Source organism: Cavia porcellus, unplaced genomic scaffold (genome assembly GCF_034190915.1).
Source record: "Cavia porcellus strain 051 isolate PalLab524CR breed Dunkin Hartley unplaced genomic scaffold, mCavPor4.1 scaffold_9, whole genome shotgun sequence".
Taxonomy (NCBI): domain Eukaryota; kingdom Metazoa; phylum Chordata; class Mammalia; order Rodentia; family Caviidae; genus Cavia; species Cavia porcellus.
Window position 1 is genome coordinate 17790533 of NW_026947492.1, and position 21860 is coordinate 17812392.

Genomic DNA, 21860 nt, shown 5'->3' on the forward strand with positions numbered 1-21860 from the left:
TTTCATCTGATAACTCACTTATACTTAGAAACCAAGGCACGTTTACACGGGAACTTTGTGTATGTAGCGGGCACAGGTTTAGTTTCCAGTTCTTTTTTCTCCCTTAAGGCTGCTGAAAGGACAGGAATCCTGCTTGAACATGAGGTCAAAATGCTTTCAGTGCTTATGAAAATGGAAAACAGACTACCCTATTATTTCTCTAGCAAAAGGAAGAAAACATCAGAGGAGATTATTTAGAAGTAAAATTATGAGAGACATAGTAACTAGAGCTGTGCAGAAGTTACTGAATTTGTCAGGATTAGGGAAAATCTGTGATTTACAGAGCACATTGAGCTTTAATTAAAACTGATAAGTCCTGAGTCTAACACTTAGTAAATGATCTTGGAATGTCTTCGTGAATTTGTAAAATTGTGAAAAAAATTATCTTAAAGCTCTGAGATTTACTGTAAGTACTTAATCTCTTTCTCAGCCCATTCATATAATTGAGAACATTATATGAAGTTTGAAGTTACTTTGAAGGTTGGTAACATCATTAATGCAATGCTTCTTCTACTGCAACTGGATCCTTTCCTTTTCCACCCCAGTTTCCCTCAGCACATGACAGGAGTTGCTTTCCAGCATCCCAGTGTCACTTTACTCCTTCTATTTTCAGCCGGACTCCATTCCCCTTGTTTCCTCATGATGACATAATAGAAGAAGAGAAGGAGGAAAGAAATTCTCAGGATCAGGAACTGAGGGAGCAGGCAGCAGAAATCCTAGGTGTGGGCAGAGTCCTCTGGTATTACAGTCCAGAACTCAATAAACTATATAAATATGTTGAAGTCAGAGGGGAGACCCAAGTGGCATCAGTAAAGAAGTGGTCAAGCTTCAAGTCATCAGAGAAAAAAATACAAATCACTTCAGATAGAAAGCCAACTAAAGAACAAGAGCTCTGGACAGGACTTTTTTGTAGATGACTGACTAACATAAAGATCATTTTTCTCTTCTAGGAAAAGCTAAATTTGGATTTTGGGAGGTAAAATGAGTTTCACTTCTAAATGTGAGTAAAAACAGGCATCAAAGGAAGTATCACCACCTTGATAAAAATATAATTAAAAAGATGTGATTTCAGTTGTTGTATCCTACAAAATTCTGAGTTGTTAAAAAGTATGTCATTCCTCAGATCCTAGGTCACTAAGTCCTACTGGATGACAGTACCTGTCTAACAAGGTGCTCTCCCTTGATACACTCATCTATCACAAGTGGGCAAGGTATGGAGACAGGAAACCATTCCTCAGTAACCATATTTTTCCTGGAGGCATTAACGGACCATCCAGGGCTCCAGCTCCCTCTCTTCTTTCTGTTCCTGTTTATTTACTTGGTCTCCTTGGTGGGAAACTTGTGTCTACTCTGTTTAATCAGGACCAGCCCTCGGCTTCACACTCCCATGTATTATTTTCTCAGTCACTTGTCCTTCATAGACCTCTGCTACTCCTCTGTCATAATCCCAAAGATGTTAGAGAGCTTTGTGTTAGAGAAGAACTTCACATCCTTTCTAGAGTGCATGACTCAACTCTTTTTGTTCTGCTTCTTTGGTATTGATGATTCCTACATGCTGGCAGCCATGGCATATGATCGCTATGTTGCCATCTGCAATCCTTTGCTCTATCATGTCACCATGTCCCACAGAGTCTGTTTGCTGCTGATCACCATTGTGTATGCAGTGGGGGTTTTGGGGGCATTAACCCACACTAGCTATGTGTCCACTCGCTCCTTCTGTGGAACTAAAAGCATCCACCATTACTTCTGCGACATCCTTCCTCTTCTGAATATATGTTGTTCAAGAGACTACACCAAGGAGCTGTTGGTGATGATGCTGGTTGGGTTTAATGTGCTCACCTGCGCTGCAGCCATCTTCATCTCTTACGCCTTCATCATGTCCAGCATTCTGCATGTGCGCTCAGCTGGAGGCAGGTCCAAAGCCTTCAGTACCTGCAGCTCCCATCTTGCAGCTGTTGGGATTTTCTATGGCTCCATCACTTTCATGTATTTTAAACCAGCTACCAATGATACAACCCAGGAGAAAGTGGCTTCTGTGTTTTACACCACAGTGGTTCCCATGCTTAACCCCCTGATCTACAGCCTGAGAAACAAGGAAGTCAAAGAAGCCCTAACAACCGTTCTGAATTGTAGGATGCTCTCCAGGTCTGCATAGAAAATGACATATTAAAAAAATGAAAACATATTTAAACATACATTTTGTCTTTTATTTTTGTTGGTTGTCCTAGTATCTAGTATCGCATTTCAGGGCTGTTTTAAACTAAAACAGCTGAGGGATTTATTTTCTTCTTTTAGTCACCTTATTATCAACACCTAGCTCACCTTTTCAATGTCCCCAGTCTATTTTCTTATTGCTTTAGGCCCCTGTTATGTCACAGTACCTATATCTAATCTTGAAGAAGAAACAAAGCAAACCCAACTTGGAGTAATATTTACAAGATCACCATGTTTTTGTTCTAAATATAAAGGCTGAAAATGATAGAAAAATAATTCTAGATTAATGTATACCATAGGAAAGTGACAACTGTTCTGTAAGTTAGATGTTGTATTAAAGAAAAAAAACCTGTAACAAACATTGGAGCAAGTAATGTTTAAATGTGGATTATTTATTCAAATACAGTCAATTATACAATCATGGTGATATTAAATTTCCAGAGTATGATAGTTGTACTGTGTTTACGTAAACAAATGTTGCCACTTGTAGAAGATGCATGCTGGAATATTTAAGAATGCAATGTCCTTCTGTGTAGTCATTTCTCAAATGGCACAGCACATGTTTGCATAAGTGTGTGTGAGTGCACATGTATATAGTATGACCCAGGAAAAGAGAACACTGAAATCAATGTGACTAGATGTTAACGAAGAAACAGCACACTGTTATACTCTTGGAACTGCTTTTTTTGTTTTGTTTTATTTTTTGTCTTTCTGGAAAGGGTCTCATTATGCAGTTCAGGCTGCCCTTGAGCTCAGTATGTAGCCCAAGATGATTTCAAATTTACAATGATTCTCCTGCATCAGCCTCCCGAGTGCTGGGATTACAGGTGTGTGCTACCATGGCTGGTATATTCTTGGAACTTCCCCTAGGTTATGCATTGAAATAAAAGACACAATAAATAGTCACCCAGTGTGCTCTGCAACCAATAAATGTTGTAGGACTGGAAGCAGGCAGATCAGTTAGGAACCTATTAAATGAAAGAATGAAAAGTGACACAGGCCAGGATGGATATGGAAAAGGCAATGACAGAATTCTGGAGGTATCTTGAAGATTAACCCTTGACTTAGTGAGTGATGGTTTAGATGGGGATTATAAATAAAATAAAATGTAATTGAAGATTACTCCAATATTCTAGACTCAGCAACTAGAAAGTTTGGGTTGCAATGTCCAAACATATAGAAAATTGTGAGAGGGACCAGTTTGGGCAAGGATATGTTTAACCCAATTACAATGGTTATCTCTCCTGTACTAAAGAATTTCCAATGCACTACTCATGTGATTTCATTTATATGGTATAAAATATCCATGAAAAATTTTTGTACAAAAATGGAACAATATATTCTAGATTTCAAAAATAAATCAAATATTAAGTAAACAGTAACAAAAATAGAGGGTGGATCACAACACAGTCACATTTGTACTCCCATAATTGAAAGTTGTATAATTGTCACATCAAACAGAATGACCTCCTGTTGCAATTAGATTGTGACTAAAGCTAAGCTGAAAGGCACAAGGATGGGCCAGTGTTGCAAACAATAAAAAGAAATGAAGTTGAAGCAACATGTTCTCCTTCTGGGATGTTCATTCTTCACCTTGAAATGTATCAGAAGAAAATCATTGTAACGGGTAGGAAATCTTAACAAACATGCTCCAAAATAGCTCTGTAAGACTTTACGTTTTTTGGTATAGCTTTGGTATACAGCTTATTAAGTTTCAAAGTTCTCTTATTGATTTCATTTTCTTAGGGAAAAATAGATAAAGTTTTGTGGCACATGAATTCATAGAAAACTATACACTTCAAAATAGCATTTATTGCACCTAAAGTTTAACACTTAATTCTAACAATAGCTGGATAATTTCTGTCTACTCACATAGAATGCAAGCATGATGACAACAGTGGCCACATCTGTCTGGTATGCCCTATCCCCACAAGTGCTTGTTTTATTATAGAACAAGCAATAAAATTGTTTTTAAAAAAATATATTTCTACATACCATTTAACAGATCAGAGAAAGTGCTTAGCATAAGTTTCCATACACCCATCTTGGGGCTCAAAGGTAGTGTATTTGACCACTGAAACATACTAGTCCAAAACAGACCATGGCCACACATACACAAGTCCTGTGCCTTGACTGAAACAAAATGAAGACACTGAAACAAGGATAAGGAAATAAAACTTGGTTAAAGATGCAAGTAGACCCTGTATCTCTTCTAGACAAGAGGAGATGAAAGAAACAACACCCACCACAAAGATGTTGGAACAGTCTTTTTGTCCAATACTTTGTTCAACATGAAAAGAACACAGAATCTAACTCCAGAGCGAGAGATCAGTAACCCAAAACCTGGTAACATTTAGGTGGTGAGCCACTTTCAGAAGTGGGCTATCCAATAGCAGTTCACCCTTTCACAACTTGGCAACCAGACATATTTCTCTATAACAGCCTCCAGATACACAGACATGCTTATTTGAACATTCAGTAGATTGAACATAATAACACATCTTAACAATCCTAAGAACCAGCACTAAGTCTATCAACATTATACTACATTAGTAACATAAGTTTTTGTCCTTGGACTCCCAAAGGCTCATGCACATTGCTCTATGCAAAAGGCATTTAATCCATCTGCAAGACTTGCCAAAGTCTTAGTTTTAGCATTCTTGCATGCCACTATGTTTCCTATTTCTAGAGCTAAAAGTGATGTGTTGATTTTCAAATAGTATTTATTGGATTAATTATAAATAAAAATCTGCAAGAATTTAAATATATTCTCTAAGCAGTTTTGAAATATAGGAGCAATATCTAGGACCATAACATCCTGAACACACCTGACCTCATATGAAATACAGGAGGAGTATATTTTAGTGACCTAGCTTCCAGCATGATAACTATAGGTAATGGTTGATACATTGCGTCACCTTGAGAAGTTTACAAGTTTAATGAAATGACTCAGCAGGGAGCCAAGGTGTTCACTTTTTAAACATCTCTTCCTGTACAAGAGCGTGGAATAGAAGATGCTGTGAGTTTTATACCCACCCTGGGAGGTAGCCTATTACACTACAAGGAAGGAAAAGAGGCTTTCTCTTCCCCCTGCTTTTGCTATTTTCTGCCGCCGTGAACTGTTGTCCCTTTACCGTGTGCACACTCCCTTGCAGCCAGCTGATTATGAACAGAAACAGGGACAAACTCTGAGCTAAATAAACTTTTCCTTCCCTGATCTTTAGAGTGAGCTGTTTTGTCTCAGCAACAGAAAAATAACCAAGAAACTATAGTTAATAATAATATAGTATAAAGTATAAGATTCTTGTCTCAAATAAAAGTAAAAACTACAAAATTCTATACTAAACTTTAAAATGAGGTGAATTCCAAGGTGATCTATTATAAATAGCATGAATTATGATCTTCAATAGGTGGAGTAAGCTTGATTTACCTCATAAAACAAAATTTCAGAGGACAAGTGAAAGGACTAATGCCTCAAATATAAGCTATATACACAGAACTGTTTCAAAAATCTGGCCTCATATGAGCAGGTTTAAAAGAAATGAACAAAAATATAACTGTCCTAAAATAAAACACCAAAGGGGTACAAAGATCTATCCAATAATCTGGGAAGAATGTCATGTGAATTTCAAGCCATCTCATCATGAAAAGTGAAGGAGAGTGATCAGTATGAATGGGCAAGTGAGATGTCACATGGTGACTTCAAACATTGTATTGTATCAGAGGAGAATGAGAGGAGGGTAGGGGTTAGGGTGAGGGTTAGAGGTAGGATGGCAAAATTTGATACGGGCAACATTTTATATCTGTGAGCTCTGTATTCACAGATTCAATCTACAATCTATGAAAAATATTTGAAAGAACAATTGTAGTTCTACTAAGCATGTACAGATTTTTCTTCTCATTTTTCCTAAAATGTAATAAATTCTTATGTAGAATTTACATTGTTTAAATACCACAAGGAATCTAGACATTTCATGATTATACAAGAAATTGTATTAGATCAAAATATTATACATTCATTAAAAACATTTGAGGATCTGTGGGCTTTGTTTACAGTGAAAGTCCTATGGACATTCAGAGAGAGCTGACCATGTATTTATTTATTAAGACATATGTAGCACAAGTTTATTAAAATTTTTTATCCACCTTTCTTGAATAGAGCTCTGGTAACTCACTATATTTGATAGTTTTTCCTACATACCTATCTGTACACAATAGACTGTGGTATGATTTTGTTGTTCATCAGTTTAAATTTTTGTCCTGTTTAAATGTCTTTGAAATTAGCATAATTTTGTTGTTCTTAATACTATGGTTTTAAAAGTTAAAAATAAGTTTGACACAAAGTAAAGTGCTGTAGAAAAGTCACCATTTCTCTGTGAAGTATGCCAGAAGTTTAGAGAAGAGGGCCTAGCAGAGTTTCTTTCTATTTCACTAATGTTAATTCAAAATTTTTAAGTTATATGGTAGTATTGTTATTTATTATATTTTTCAGTTTGTTGAACCACAGTTGCAATATAATACAATTCTATAACTTCTCCTTAATTTTTTATCATACTGAAAATTAAACCTAGCATTAAAACAAAATAATAAAAAAGAAGACTGTCAGGTGAAAGACTGGATATGTTGCTTAATGTTCCCTGGGTTCTATTCCCACCACTACAAGTATATATTTCTGAAGAATTAAAGCAAAAAATTAAAAGCGATAAACTGAATGAACAATTGTTTACTATTGAGTTGTTTATTTGTGTGTGGAGAAACAAATCAAAAAGATATTCAAAGCAGAGAAGCAGAAAGTGACAGAGACCAACAGATTGACATTCCCATGGACACACAGACACACCCCGGAGGAAAGCAAATAGAAGAGAGAGAGATTGAAGTAGACACAGACACACACACACACACACACACACACACACACACACAGAAAGAGAGACAAAGAGAGAGAGAGAGAGAGACAGACACAGACACAGACACAGACACAGACACAGACACAGACACAGACACAGACACAGACACAGACACAGACACAGACACGGACAGACACAGTTTCTAGAGAGACTGGTGGGTGCAACACAGTTCTTGAGGGATAGTGGAGGATGAATGAAGAAAAACAAGAGTCAAAATACAGAAAGCTAAGGTCAGGTGCACCCTACTCTCCTGGTGGGAGAGAACTGCCCAGTGACTGCAGCACTTTTATTTATACACTCAGGTGGTTATTGTCCTTTGAAACTCCTCTGCCTAACTTGTTTGCATAGATTGGTTCCTGCATCTTGCATTCTTGCTGCTGGAATAGCTTGTTCAGGTGGCTCACCTCAGGCACTACATGTTACAAAGGCTGGCTTTGCTTTATACCTGCATGTATGATTGACCTCCAGCTTCAGCTACTCCTCACTCCTTTTCTATCTTGTATTTTCAAGCAATGAGTGATGAGTTTAAGTTGGAGGAGATGTGTTTGGAGGACTCTATAGAAAAACTTCTGATTTTTGAACACTGTCCATTCTGAATGAACTTACTTGTTGAGACTAAAAGTTTTCAGTCCAAGGATTTCAAGTGTCTGTATTCATTAAATTAACCCAATGCAGCACATTAACCCATAACAGCAGTCACTTACCAATGTAACCGGAAATTATCAGAATGCATTAGTGATTTGAGTTTTATAGCTAACATATTACTGTAGCACTGTTTTATACATCATGTGGCTATACTTTTGTGCTTCATGTTCAAGACCATGTTAAAGCAGTAACTATATTAATTAATATTTGTGCTGTCTATTAAGTTTCATTAATTCTCCTCAGAAATTACCTTGGAACCATGTACAGTGTTAAGCCTCCTCAGGAATTACCATGGAACCATGTACAGCATCTCTTTATTCTGTCTGTTTCAGTCATTTGGAGGAGTCCCAGCCATTGCTTGACCAAGTGATTGTCTGTGAAAACCTGAGAGACTTTTCTCTCCTAATGACTCTCTTTAGGCACATCATTTATCTCCTTCTGGAGTCCAACAGTCTCCGGTCAGAATATCAAACACTCCAAGCTGTATGATGTCATAGCACATTTTCTCTTATGTCCTGGTTCCTCATTGTTCTTAGGGGGCCGGAGTCAAAATATTGACTGTCTTCCTAGCCCATCTATCTTTCTAGTTTTTGGTTTCTAAATCTTAGTTGTTGAACATTCAGAAGAGACTAATGATATTATATTGTAATGAGAGCAGTGATCTTAATATTATAATTTTATCTGAATATTGACCACCTTGAAATACAATGTAGAAACATTATGTCCTACCTACCATGGATATTCTAGTAGTGGAGACCCTATAGAATGTTAACAGACAACAGTTACACAATTTTACATATTAAATATGAAATCAAAACCCATACATAATAATGTAGCATGACAACCATGTTAACATTTTTTTAATACACCTAAAATTCCATTTCAACCTCAAAGAGCCTTTTTAGTCAGTCATATCTATCTTGTACATAAGAAGGTTTTAACTAGCTTGTTGACCTTGAATGTAATGCCACCAAATAAATTTGTGACACTGTCTGGTCTGTTTATTGTCTAGGCTTCTTTAAGGCACATACATAGCATACACATCACAAAAGATTTTGTTAAAGGAGGATTTCTGAGATAAAAAAAAGTCTGACAACATAAACAATCCCTATTTTACATATTGAAAGACCTGTATATCTGGAGGCATATGTTTAATTCACCATGAGAGTAATACCAATTGACATAGCCACAAGAAACCTTTTATTGTTTAATTTAGTTTAGTACCAAAGCATCTTTGCTTCTGAAAGTCTAATTGTCTCAATTTTAGAAAACTTATTTTTTGACGATTACCAATATAGACATATAACAATAATATATTTTAATCATATTTATTAGTGGGTCTCCTATAAAGTCTATGGAGAACACTGGGACCTCCTAGTAAGGAACAAGAATTGAATAGTATTTCCAGGGAACTGTTAACTTATACATCAACTGGAGTCCTGTCCAACACTTATCACAATCTATCATGATTTATGTCTGTGTCCCCCAGGCCTCATGAGTTTGCATTGTGTATTTGTCATTGTTTTATTGTCTAGTGCTTGGATTGATGGTGTCAGTGTTCCACCCACATAGGGGTGGAGCCAGGATGTGATGTAATGGCAGGAAGAAGGAGTGTCTTTCTCTTTGCTAGTTCCTGTTTGCTGTCGTCGGCCGCTATGAACTGCAGCCCAGCCATGCCCACCTGTCTTGGAGACAACTGAGTGTGGACTGAAAACTCCAAAAACTGTAAGAAATAAACCTTTTCTTTCCAAAATTTGGGCATCAGATATTTTGTCTCAGTGATGAGTAAAAAGTAACCAAGGCAGAAATTTGGTTTTGATCTCCTCATGTCTCTGAGGAAACAAGCTAAAAAGGGAGTCACAGTGTTGTCAGGGGTGATTGACCCAGACTACCAAGGGGAAGTTGGACTACTACTCCACAATGGAGTAAAGGAAGAAAATACATGGAGTGCAGGAGATTCCTTAGGGCGCCTTTTAGTATTACCATGCCCGGTCTTTAAGGTTAATGGAAAATTACAGAAACCTAATCCAGACAAAGTGACAAGTGATCCAGAACCTTCAGGAATGAAGGTATGGGTCACTCCACCGGGGGAAGAACCGTGACCTGCTGAGGTGCTTGCTGAAGGCCAAGAAAATACAGAATGGGTAGTTAAAGAAAAAAGTTCTAAATACCAGCTATATCCTCATGATCAGTTACAGAAAAGAGGATTATGATTACTATTTCTCCCCAAATACGGTTTCCATGTAACATAATGTTAGACGTAATGCTGTGTTTTGGGAATTGTTAAACTTGTGTTATAATGTTAAGCATATAAACTGATAGGACTAAGCGTCAACCAAAGAAAAGTTACATTGTGTATTTTCATAGGGAACTTACTGTGTTTCCATTTGTAAGAAGAACTGTTACAGCATGTTAGGTGCAATTTTATGCATGTTTGTGCATCTGGAACTAGTTTAAAGAAATGTATCTGGTTGCCAAGTTGGGTGGATTCTAGTGGTTGATTGTGTCAGCTTGAGACAGTTAGAGGCTAACTAAATGGGTTTAGCAATTCTACACCCAAGGATGTAGAAGAAGACCCACCCTAGGGTGGGTTATCACCTCGAGGTATAAAAGGGGAGGAGGAAGGACAAATCCATGCCATTCTCTGGAGAAGCTCCAGTCTTTGCCTTTGGTTTTGGACCTCACTTCCTGGCTTCCAGTATAGACTCTTCAGCTCCCCAGCATAGACTCTTTAGCCTTTCATCACAGAGCCTTTAGTCTTCTGTCGCAGACCCATCAGCCTGCTGCTGTGGACTTGCACAAGACACTAGGGTGAACTCCAGATCTTGAATTGAATCCTTCAGCCTCCAGTTCATAGCGTGCACCCTCTGCACGCTTCCTCATTGGACTCTGTGACTGACGATCATAAGCCAATCATGTTTTTTCTGTGTATCCCCGGTTATATCTGTTCTCTATAGTAAAACCCTGACCAATACAGATTTTGGTACCGAGAGTGCGGTCATTTGCTGTGACTATACCTGGCCATGTTTTTCAAGAGGCTTTGGAAATGGCGGAGTTTGGAAAGGTCCGGACATGTCGCCTGTATGCATAGAGCTAGAGCAGCTTAGGCTGTTCTGTAGAGGAGATTCTGGTCAGAGCTCTGGAGACCAGAAGGCTGATAGAAAGCCTCATGGTAAAGACCAGGCTTGGGGGGTTTCTGTTGGGAATGACACCATTGGTCGTTGGACTCCATATGATGTGTGTTATGGCTTGGCAGAAAGTTTGTCTGCATTTTGCTCCTGCCTAGAGACTTTGCCTGAGACTGGGACAAAGGGCAATGGACTGATTAATCTTGAAAAAGAAATTCAAAAGCAATCGAACATTGAGGCTGTGGCATGACTATTATTGGGGGCTTTCAGCCAGCTTTATGTTTCAAATCAAGAGCAAAGAGCCCAGCAGGATAATTCACAATGCTGTGAGTTTGGCCAGAAGGAAAATTCCAGGGAGGCTGTGGATTGTAAAGACAGAGTTGAGACTTTGATTCCTGAAAAGACACAGAAAGATAAAAAAGATGGCTCCGGGGCATCCCAGGAAGTGGGTCCCCACCCTGTGCTGCCTCACAGCAAAAGTGAAAAAATTTGCTCAGGGGGAAAAGCTACAGAGTGCCATGTTCCAGAATGGCGACAGTGGCCACATGAGGTTCCAGAATGGCGGCAACATAGAGAAGCTTTTTCTCAAAACCAGGTAAACAGAGCCCTGTGATCCAGGCAACTGACCCCTATAGCCAAGAGAGAGAAAAGCCTGGCTACTGCTTCAGCTAACAGCAAACCTTGGTGGCATCCACAAGGTGCTGAATTTAGGTGCAAGGAAAATGCACAAATTCTGAGGGTAAGATGGCTTCCACCTTGATTGCAAAGGGCCTGGAGGCCAAGCAGTGTGCCCCTGAGAGGGCAATTTGTGAAGATATACATGTAAAGCCAAAGGTGCAGTGGAGACCCCAGAAGTTTAGAAAAGTGAGAAATGTGGATGATCCAAGGAAAGCCACAAAAAGCAAGCAGAGAAGATTTAATAGAAAAGCTGTGGGAGTTGAAATCACTGGAAGCACCCTGGGGGTTGGAATTACCCAAGCCTTTTAGAGCTTACACCCAGATTGCTTCAGATGCTGAGCTTGAAATTCTAGGATTTAATGTTAGCCCTGCTGGACATTGGACTTTCTTTGTTTCCAATGCTTTCTATTCCCCTGTTTGTAACTTTTGGAATGGTAATGTTTATCTTGTGCCTTTGCATTTCAGCAATGTTTAACCTTTTTCCATTTGTATAGGGGCTTACAGTTAAGAGTTTGCCATAGATGTTGGAGGAAACTTGGGACTTGGACTTTTCAGCAATGCTGAAACTTAGGACTTTGGCAACTCTTGGAGGTGGACTAAATGTCTTTTGTATACAGGATGTACATGAGTCCTGGGGTCCAGGGGTGGAATGTCATGGCTTATGTCTGTGTCCCCCAGGCCTCATGAGTTTGCATTGTGTATTTGTGATTGTTTCATTGTCTAGTGCTTGGATTGATGGTGTCAGTGTTCCACCCACATAGGGGTGAGCCACAATGGGATGTAATGGCAGGAAGAAGGAGTGTCTTGCTCTTTGCTGGTTCCAGCTTGCTGTTTGTAGCCACCATGAATGGTAGTCCAGCCATGCCCACCTGTCTTGGAGCCAACTGAGTGTGGAGTGAAACCTCCAAAACCTGTAAGAAATAAACCTTTCCTTTCACAAATTTGGGCATCAGGTATTTTGTCTCAGAGACGAGTAAAAAGTAACTAAGACACCATCCTAGAGAATTTTTTATTTAATTATCTAAACAAAATTTTGATTACTTATGAAAACCATATCATAACACTTAACACATTATTTTTGAACAATGAGAAACTCTGAAGTCATAATACAACTATAAACATTAAACAAAATATGCAATACATTTATAAATATAATTTTAACATCATCATCTGGCAACTTTGGTGGAAGCATTTCAGACAAACACTTCAAAAATTCAGTAATACAAAAAGAAAAAAAAATTTGAGCACAAAGAAAACAGCTGTCTATGGATTAGACAGACTGACAAACATTCATAAGATAAATCTATTTATAAAATTAGAGTTCAGTCAAATATGTTTTCATCAAATTGAATTATACTTTTATTTAATCTTAAGGGAAATAAAGTAGAACAATAAAACTAACAAAAAAGTGGTAATACAGGAGGAAATCCAAAATAGTTACTATGTTGCATATTGTTATGCTCTAAATAGTTGCTCAGACTACCAGGTTAAGGCTTGCATAGTCAATCAAACAATAAAATCATTTGGTTGTTACTTTACTTCAGTTGTTATTATCTCAGTCTCCAAAACTCAGTTCCTCTGAATCACCTGCTTGCTTGTGGGGGTGAGAGGTGGGGTTGACATATCTTTTGCAATGACTATGTTGTGAGAGGCATTGATAGTGGCTTGATCCATGAACAATTTAAAAACATTTCATTTCCACAATAAATAATCCCCCACCTTTAAAACCTGTTAAGCTATTCCTCTCCAATAATTTGGAGCCATAATACTTTGTCCTATGAGCCTTAAAATCAACAAGTAAAAGGTGCTGTAGGGCCAAAGGTAGTGGTCACTTGTTTTAATGCTTTTGAGATCTTAAAAGGCATACCTTCATGAAGACATATGATGTGACTTGGATCTTGTAGTTCAGCAACAGGATAGGCATGTTGAAAACCCTCTAGCGATTCTTCTGTCCTCGTTGCTATTTTAGCACTGACTGCAAGTGAGAAAGAAAGGATGATTCTATTCTGTAAGGATGGAAGTCTCAGTCCATGATGCAGCACAATTTTTCTGAACAGAGAAAGTGAAAGTAGCCTCTTGTGGTGAAGTTAAGGTTTGTGGTTTTACTTTGGACTGTTGTCAATTGGAAGTTGCAGAGAAATACTCCTCTAGTGGGACAGTATATTCTCCTGTCAACAGCTACTTTTTTATCATATTGAGAAGAACTAGAGAGTTCAATGTCTTCCTGGAGTAGGAAGTGGGTGCTGTTTCTCCACTATCATTTTTCTTGCTCAGGATTTAGTGTTAAGATGATGCATTGAGCCAAACCCTCTGTGGTTATCTCAACAGGTGTACAATCATTTAGGCAGTCCCTGATCCAGGTCCACAACAAAAAGGTAGATGTGGGAATCAATATTAAAACAGCCACTAGTATATCTTTCTGATGTTCTAGAGAACCTGCTTGCCTCACATTTACACCTGCTGAAATTCACCATGATGTGAGAGGCATTGATAGCAGCTTGATCCACTTGATAATGTCAAGACACCTCTCTTCTCCATGCTCTTCATGAGCCTGTTTTGCTCTTTTTGCTGTTGTGAGTCTGTTTTGTTTTCACATGCATTCTCAGAGGTGTCATCCCACCTGTTATGACATTTCCTCCTAATCCAAGTCCTGTTTTAGGTGCCAATTGCCACATTCAGCACAGCTGTTTAAACTCTAGAGGGAAGACAGTGGAGAATGAAGAAAATAAAAGTCAGTATGCACAAAGTTAAAGTCAAGTGGATCCTCCTCTTTCAGCAGCAGAGAAAGTACTGCACAACAGCTGCAGGATGTTTATTTATACACTCAGGAGTTTTTCCTAACTAGAAACCTCTTTGCCTACCAACTTGTTTGCCTGCCTTCTTCAAGTGCCTCATATTCTCAGAGCTGGAATAACTTGTTCACATGACTCACCTTGGCCACTCTGTGTTCTCAAGGCTGGCCTTGTTTTAGCAGCTCATATCTAATTTCAGGTGCACCCCACCAGAGACAAAGAGAGACACAGAAAGAGACAATGATGGAAAGAGACAGAGAGAGAGAGAGACAGAGACAGAGACAGAGACAGACAGAGAGAGACAGAAAGAGACAGAGACAGATGGGGGAGAGAGAGACAGAAACAAAGACAGAGAGACAGAGACAGAAACAGAGGGAGAAACTGTTTACTGCAGGAAAGTTTAAGGTTTACAGAAAATGATTAGAAAGTAACAAGCTCTCTCAAGTCCCTTTGGATTACAAACTCTAGTGCAGTTTCCCTATCAGTATCTTCCATTAGTGTGGTATATTCATTAAAACTGAGCAAGAATTATTACATTATGTTTGACTGAAATATTTCATTTGAATCAATGTACACACTTTGTGTCATTCATTCTATTGTGTTTTTTTGTTTGTTTGTTTGTTTGTTTTTTTTTTTTGTACTGGGGATTAAACTCACGATCTTTTGTTTACCAGGCAAGAGCTTAAGCCACTGAGCTATATTCCCAGCCTATTCTACTGGTATTAATAGGTATATAATGTAATATATCCACCATCCAAATTATCATGCAAAATACCTTCATTGCCCTAAAAAAAATTTCCCTTTGCTCCACTTATCTGTCTTTACTGCTTTTTCTCCACCCAATTATCTGGCAACTGCTAATCTATCAATGCGATTCATGTTTTTTTGTTTTTTTTTTTTTACTGGTATTTAGGGATGGACCTAGAGCCTTATCACTGAGACACATCACCAGGCCTTTTCAAAAACTTATTTTGAGACAAGATCTTCCTAAATTTCCCAGGCTTGGCCTAGAATTATGATACAGCATTAATTTCTTTTCAAAAAGTAATAAAATTAGAACCCATAATATGTTTTTCTACCCAAAGTAGCCTTTTTACTTTACAATGGTTTTAAGTTTTCTTTATTTTGAAAAGTCAATCATTTTTGTATGTATGTACTACCATTTATTCATTCAGTAGCATTTAAGTTCACTTTGGTTTCTTCTAAGTCTTGGTATAATAAAGCTAATTTTAAAACTGTTGTCTCTATGTTATTTTCAGAGCTTGTAGATGAGATGAGAAAAAGACTGGTTCAGATGTCTATTTTGTTCTGTAGGCATCAGTTTTCAATTTAGTTTCACAGATGCCAAGGAGCTTGACTGTTCATTCAAATCATTAGACCATGCTTGTTTTTGTTAAGCTCGCTGTGTTATCATTAGAAATGGCGTATACTTTTATATTCTCACCAACAATGGAGAGTCCCTGCTGTTTTACGTCCTCATGTTTGGTGCAGTAAATTCTTTGAAATTTGGTATTTTAACATAGGTAGTATTATTTTCTATTGCTGTTTTAAATTAAAATTTCATGAGATACATTGAAGATCTTTTCATGTGGTCACCTACCAGCTATATATCTTATATACATTTTTAGATGGTATTATTGTGGATTGTGGTCTGGATTCTCTATTCTGTTCTATCTTTAATGTATTTCATTAATTTGCCAGTGCCACACTACATTGATTACTGTAGTTTTATAACTGTATTTAAGTCAGCTACTGTTGGTTTTCTTCCCTCTATATTATGCTAGATAACCATAATATGTCTGTAATATATGCCAAAGTGCTTCCTACATATAAAAACGTAATACAATACTCATCTAAATTCCAGAACACCTATTAGAATATAAATACATCACCTTTGCTACTATTAGCATATTCATTCACTATTTCAGAATGGTAAATATTATTTACCATAATTTTAATAAAGAGCTAATTTTAAAAACTGGAGTCTCTATGTTATTTTCAGAGCTTGTAGATGAGACCAAAAGGTTACTTACTGACATTAGTGAGAACTGTTTGTAATTAATCCTACAATCATGTTGGGTGGGAGAAAACTGTATCTTTTGAATAAAAATTTCTTATTCCAAAGAAGAATGCCAAAAGCCTAACTTTGTACATTGGACATTTCACTATTCTTTGTGTGTCATTATTTTTGGTACACATAAATATTAATGGTGCTTCTTTTTCTCAGGAGATTTTGTCTCTCAAAGTCTCCCCTGAATTTTGTACTCTCTGGGGAATATTTTACTTTCTAATTCCTTAGTTTCCTCCCAAGCTTCATGTGGGAGGTTAAAGACCTATAAACAATGAGGTGATGTACTCCTTCTTTAAAAAGGGATCACCAGAATATGGAAGTGATTTTTCTTTGTTTCTCATCCAGTCTCTTTAAATCTTTGAGCTACTATTCTTCTCCAAATTATCAGCCCTAATCTTTTCTTTAGGAAAATGATAAAGGAATTTTTCACAGTCACACAGTGATTTAGATGCAGCACAAAGCAGATGTTAAAGATTATTAGAGGACCTTTATTTATTCTTAATTTCCAGTATTTTCCATTTGTTTTTCAGTGCTGATAAATCACACTCTCAGAATATCAACAAGGTACTGAGGGGATAACATTTTCCATGAAACTACTTATGTAATTTTATCACCTCTTATAAGACAAAATATATAAGTCAAATAGGAGCAAGAATTCTCCTACTCATTACAGCATTATGATAAACATTTACTATAAAATGGAATTTCTGAGGGACAATTGTAAATTCACATCCCTCAAAATTAGTTGTAACAAATAAGTGGATTTTAGTTAACCCAATGTAAGTTGAAGTTGGAAGAAATAAGTGAACCGTTGTCTATGATGTGTAGCAGAAGGAAAGCTGCATTTCCCTGCCTTACTTCACTGATGACTCCTCAAATGTCTCCAAAATATATTCAAAACAATTCTTAAAAATGGTGAAATATCCTTTCCTTTGATTCACAGAACTTTAGAATGAAGTTGAAAAACCCCTTAACTCAGAGTATGGAGGCTGCTGTGCTCACTGTCTGATTCTGAACCTAAAATCTAAGTTTTGCATTTTTCCCCAACTCTTGTTTTTCCTGTGATAAATGCATTCAAACACCTTCAAATAACTTTTTTAATTTTTAATAAAACTTTGATGTCAGCAGCACTTAAGATTCTAGCATTCTCAGGTATAGTTCCTGTTCCTGTTTATTTCAGACACCACCGTTATTTCTCAAAGTACCAAAGTACTGGGAACCTGTTCAGGTAGCTTCCAAATATTATCTTTTATTTTAAAAACAAAAAAGAATAAAAATTATGCAAATTTCAAAAAATAGGAAATGAAAACTAGTTAATATATTGCATAATTTTAACTTGACAGTAGTTGTTCAGATTACAAGATCTAGTTTCCAATTATTCTTATGACCATATTGTATTATTCTTTGTTTCTGCATACATTGCAAAAGTCCTTGACTAAAACTCAATATTGACATGAAAAATGTATTTCCCTGTATTAGTACTGATAACCATTAAACTATTTTTCATTGATAAGCAGGTTTCCTTCTGTTCACCTCAGTAGTAAGAGAATTACTGGTCAGAAGAAAATAGGTTTTTTACTTCTCAATTTTTCTTTTGCTTAGTTTGATATCCTGTTTCCTGAAGGAAATGACCAGGTACAATTACTCTACCATGACTGAATTTTTCCTGGGGGAACTGACACCCCACCCGAGCTCCAACTGCCCCTGTTCCTCTTGTTTCTAGCTATTTATGGAGTCACTGGAGTGGGGAACCTGGGTATGATCCTCCTAATCTCTCTCAATTTTACCCATCAGTCTCCCATGTGTATTTATCACAGTAATTTGTCACTCTTAGATCTCCTTTATTCCTCAGTTGTTACCCCCAAACTGCTAAGAAACTTCATGTGGGAGTAAAATATTATCTCCTATCCTGAGTGCATGACACAACTTTTTTCTTTTCTGTTTTTGATATTGCTGAGTGCTACACACTGACTGCTATGGCCTGTGATAGATATGTAGCTATCTGTAAGCCTTTGCTCTACAATGTCACCATGTCCCCAAAGGTATGCAAGGCACTGGTGGTGGGGGTCTATGTCACGGCAACTTTTGGAGCTGTGGCCTACACTGCCTCTATGGCCAGGATTTCCTTCTGTAGGGACAATGTCATCCATCATTACTTCTGTGACATCCTTCCTCTCCTAAAGCGGGCCTGCTCTGACACTTACCTCAACAACCTCCTGGTGATAATTCATAGGTGGATTCAATATGGTGGCCATAACTGATGCCCATCACCATCTCTTATGCCTTCGTACTCAGTACCATTCTTCAGATACCTTCATCTGAAGGCAAAAAGCTTTAGCACATGTGGTTCTCATTTCATGGCTGTTGGGATCTTGTATGGATATATAATATTCATGTATTTTAAGCCAGGGTCTAGCAGCAACAACATGGCCCAGGAGAAAATAGCTTCCATGTTCTATACCACAATAATCCCCATGATGAATCCCTTAATATACAGTTTGAGGAATAAGGATGTTAAGAAGGTGCTGAGCAGAGTCATGAGGAAGAGCCATGGCTCAACCTCAGCTACTGTCAGAACCACTAAAGGTCATAAAGTTAAATTGCTCCTTTCTTTTTCTTAAGACAAACTTTTCTGTTTTTTTTTATATCCTGATCACTTTAAACCAGGTACTAGATATTAACTTTTTCTGAAGTTATACAAACACACACACACACACACACACACACACACACACACACACACACGGATAGATGTAATCACCACACTCAATGTAGCAAATCTATCCAAAGTCAAGTGTTCCCTGTGTCCTTTGATAATACCTTTCTCTTATGTTCTCTTTTTTTTAGGTTATTTTTTGTTTGTTTTTAAGACTTGTATATGAATGAAACTGTGCAGGAATTAATGTATTGGACAGAGCTTGCTTTACTCAGCATAATAACTTTTGGTTTTCACATGATGTTTTGGCTATCACTAGACAGCCGTTTCTATTCATTTATATTGTTGTGGTAGTATTCTATTGTATGAATGTGTCATAATGTGTATATCAATTTATCTGGTGATGGACATTAAATTGTGACCAGTTAGGTGTTTAATGAATTGAAGTTCAATAAATATTTGGACATGAGTCTTCATGAGGAATTATGCTTTTATACTTTTATTTCTCTTGGACAAACACATGAGAATGGAAAGTCTAGCCGTACTTCGGGTGAATACTTATTTAGAAACTGAAATCTTGACTTGTAACATGCCTCCACATTTTCTGTTCTCTTGAACAGTTCTCAAGAATGTCAGCTCCTCCGTTGCTTCAGCACCATTTGTGGTGACTTTCTTTTTACCGCATTTATCTCTCCTAATGTGTATATAGTGGTATTTTTTGCTGTGATTTAGTTTTCCTTTCCCTGATGACAAAAATGTTCTACAACTTTCATAACAAAAGCACATGAAGGGGCACAAAATAAAACACATGCAGTTTTTCTTGACATATTCTGCTTCTTTTTGAAGATTTTTCTTTCTTACTGCTGCTTTGAAAGATCTTTATAAATTTTGGATATCAAGAAGTTGATAACTAATTTTGAATGTTTTAGCTCTAAATGTGGATTATTTTCATTCTTTTGAGAGGAAAAAGCTCCGGATTTTAATGAAATATAATGTATCAATACATTTTCTGTCATGGATTATGCTTTTAGTTTATATCATCTTTGTCTAAACCAGTCACCAAAATATGTTAAAACTCTCATCCTTGAAATTCCACAGGTACATGTTCTGTATTTATGTTTATGATATCTTATGATATGCCATGCAAATTGTGTATCTAGGGAAAAATTTTTTGCTTTATTTGGTCTACTTACCTCTAAATTTTATTGAAAAGACTTTTCCCACTGATTTGCCTTCGACTTTTATAAAAAATAATTTGTCCAAAAATAAATGGATGTATTTCTGTATTGTCTTAAATTACATTTGTAATTTTTTTCAGTCTTGGCATCAATATGATACTATCTTGATTCAACGATTTTATAATAGCTAGAAATTGGAACTTGCATAGTAGTGTGGGACTTGTAAAAGGGAGCATAAAAGGGAGCCTGAGGCAGGAGAATCTTTGCAAATTCAAGACCAGCCTGTACTACCAGGTGAGCTCAGAGCCAGCCAGAACTACATAGTGAGACCTGTCTCAAAAAGACAAAAAAGAAGAAGAAAGAAAGATAAAGTAAGAAGAATGAAAAAGAAAGAAAGAAAGAAAAAGGAAAGAAGAAAAGAGAGGAAGAGATTGGGTGGGAGTTCATGGTCATCAATCCAACCCTACAAAAAGTACTGAAGGACAATCGAGAGGGAAATAGAAAAAAAATCAGGATTCCAGCAACAGTGGCAGAGAGGCCTCAACGAATGGGACAGACAGTGGAGTGAAGGAGAAAATTGGACAAATAATAGCACAAAAATAGAGTAGCAAAGATGGGGCAGAGAAGGTGGGCTACAATCTCTAATATAGATAGCCTTGGCACACTAACAACAAGAAACACAGGCAGAATAGATCAGGAGACAGAATACATTAAGTTGCTCTGAATAAGAAATATACTCAACCTGAAAGAGGGTTAATAAAATGAAAGTCAAAGAAGAGAAAATGATGTTCTATGTGACAGAAAATAGAGAGAAATAGGGACAACTAGTCCAGCAGCTGCAGAAAGGTTGGAAATTCATGACAGTTTTGTGCAGTGGAGAACTACTCAGCTATAAGGAAAGAAAATCTTGTGGTTTTAGTAAGTAAAGGAATACAGCTCAGGATCAAGCTCAGGGGTAAAAAGGTTCAGCGCTACTTAGATAATGGGTTGCCCCCCTAATCTAAAAACTAAAGGAGTTGGTGGGACCCAAAATATACAAAGCACCCTGAGAGAGGGAAAGGGGAGGAAATGCCTAAAAAAGGAAGGCAGAGGACATTGTTAATAGTGTATCAGGATCAGCCTCCCCGTGTGTCTGGAGGACTGTGGATATCTCAGCAAGCAGGGGAGGATCGCAGGTTCCAGAGGCACCGTGGCCTGTGGTGAGTGCTCAGCGCACTCTGCCCAAAGCCCAGACTGTTCAGGACCCTCCAGGCTTACGGGTGCAGTGAAGTGGAGAGGTAGGCTTGAGGTGTCTACATCCACCTCCTCATCCCGGCTGTGCTTGGAGAGCTGTGGAGCTTCCAAGGGGCAGGTGGGTGCACAGTGTCCCTGAGGCCCAGCTTATCTGGAACTGCAGAGTTCTGAACAGGCAGAGGAGGGCCATTGGTTCTTCAGGCCCAGTGGCTTGGGGTAACGGGGTGCCAGAGTCTCAGGAGCTGCAAACATAGAAGGGGATTTAAAACAGACCCTGAGGAAGCTTTCAAATAACACTTGAAACACAGAAATATAGGAA

The 21860-nt window shown here is 37.6% G+C and overlaps 1 protein-coding gene and 1 pseudogene across 1 annotated transcript; both read left to right on the top strand.

The window, feature by feature from the left end:
* Positions 1-1252: 1252 nt before the first annotated feature.
* Positions 1253-2194, top strand: LOC100729822 (olfactory receptor 8D1-like). The gene has a single exon (XM_003472583.2). The coding sequence runs from the start codon at positions 1253-1255 to the stop codon at positions 2192-2194; it is 942 nt and encodes a 313-aa protein (XP_003472631.2).
* Positions 2195-9631: 7437 nt separating this feature from the next.
* On the top strand, positions 9632-19095 carry LOC111757656 (olfactory receptor 8D1-like; annotated as a pseudogene).
* The last annotated feature ends 2765 nt before the right edge of the window (positions 19096-21860 follow it).

What these genes read in the sequence shown, in the direction of transcription:
- LOC100729822 (XM_003472583.2), top strand. Translation starts at nt 1,253, where the DNA reads ATGGAGACAGGAAACCATTCCTCAGTAACCATATTTTTCCTGGAGGCA.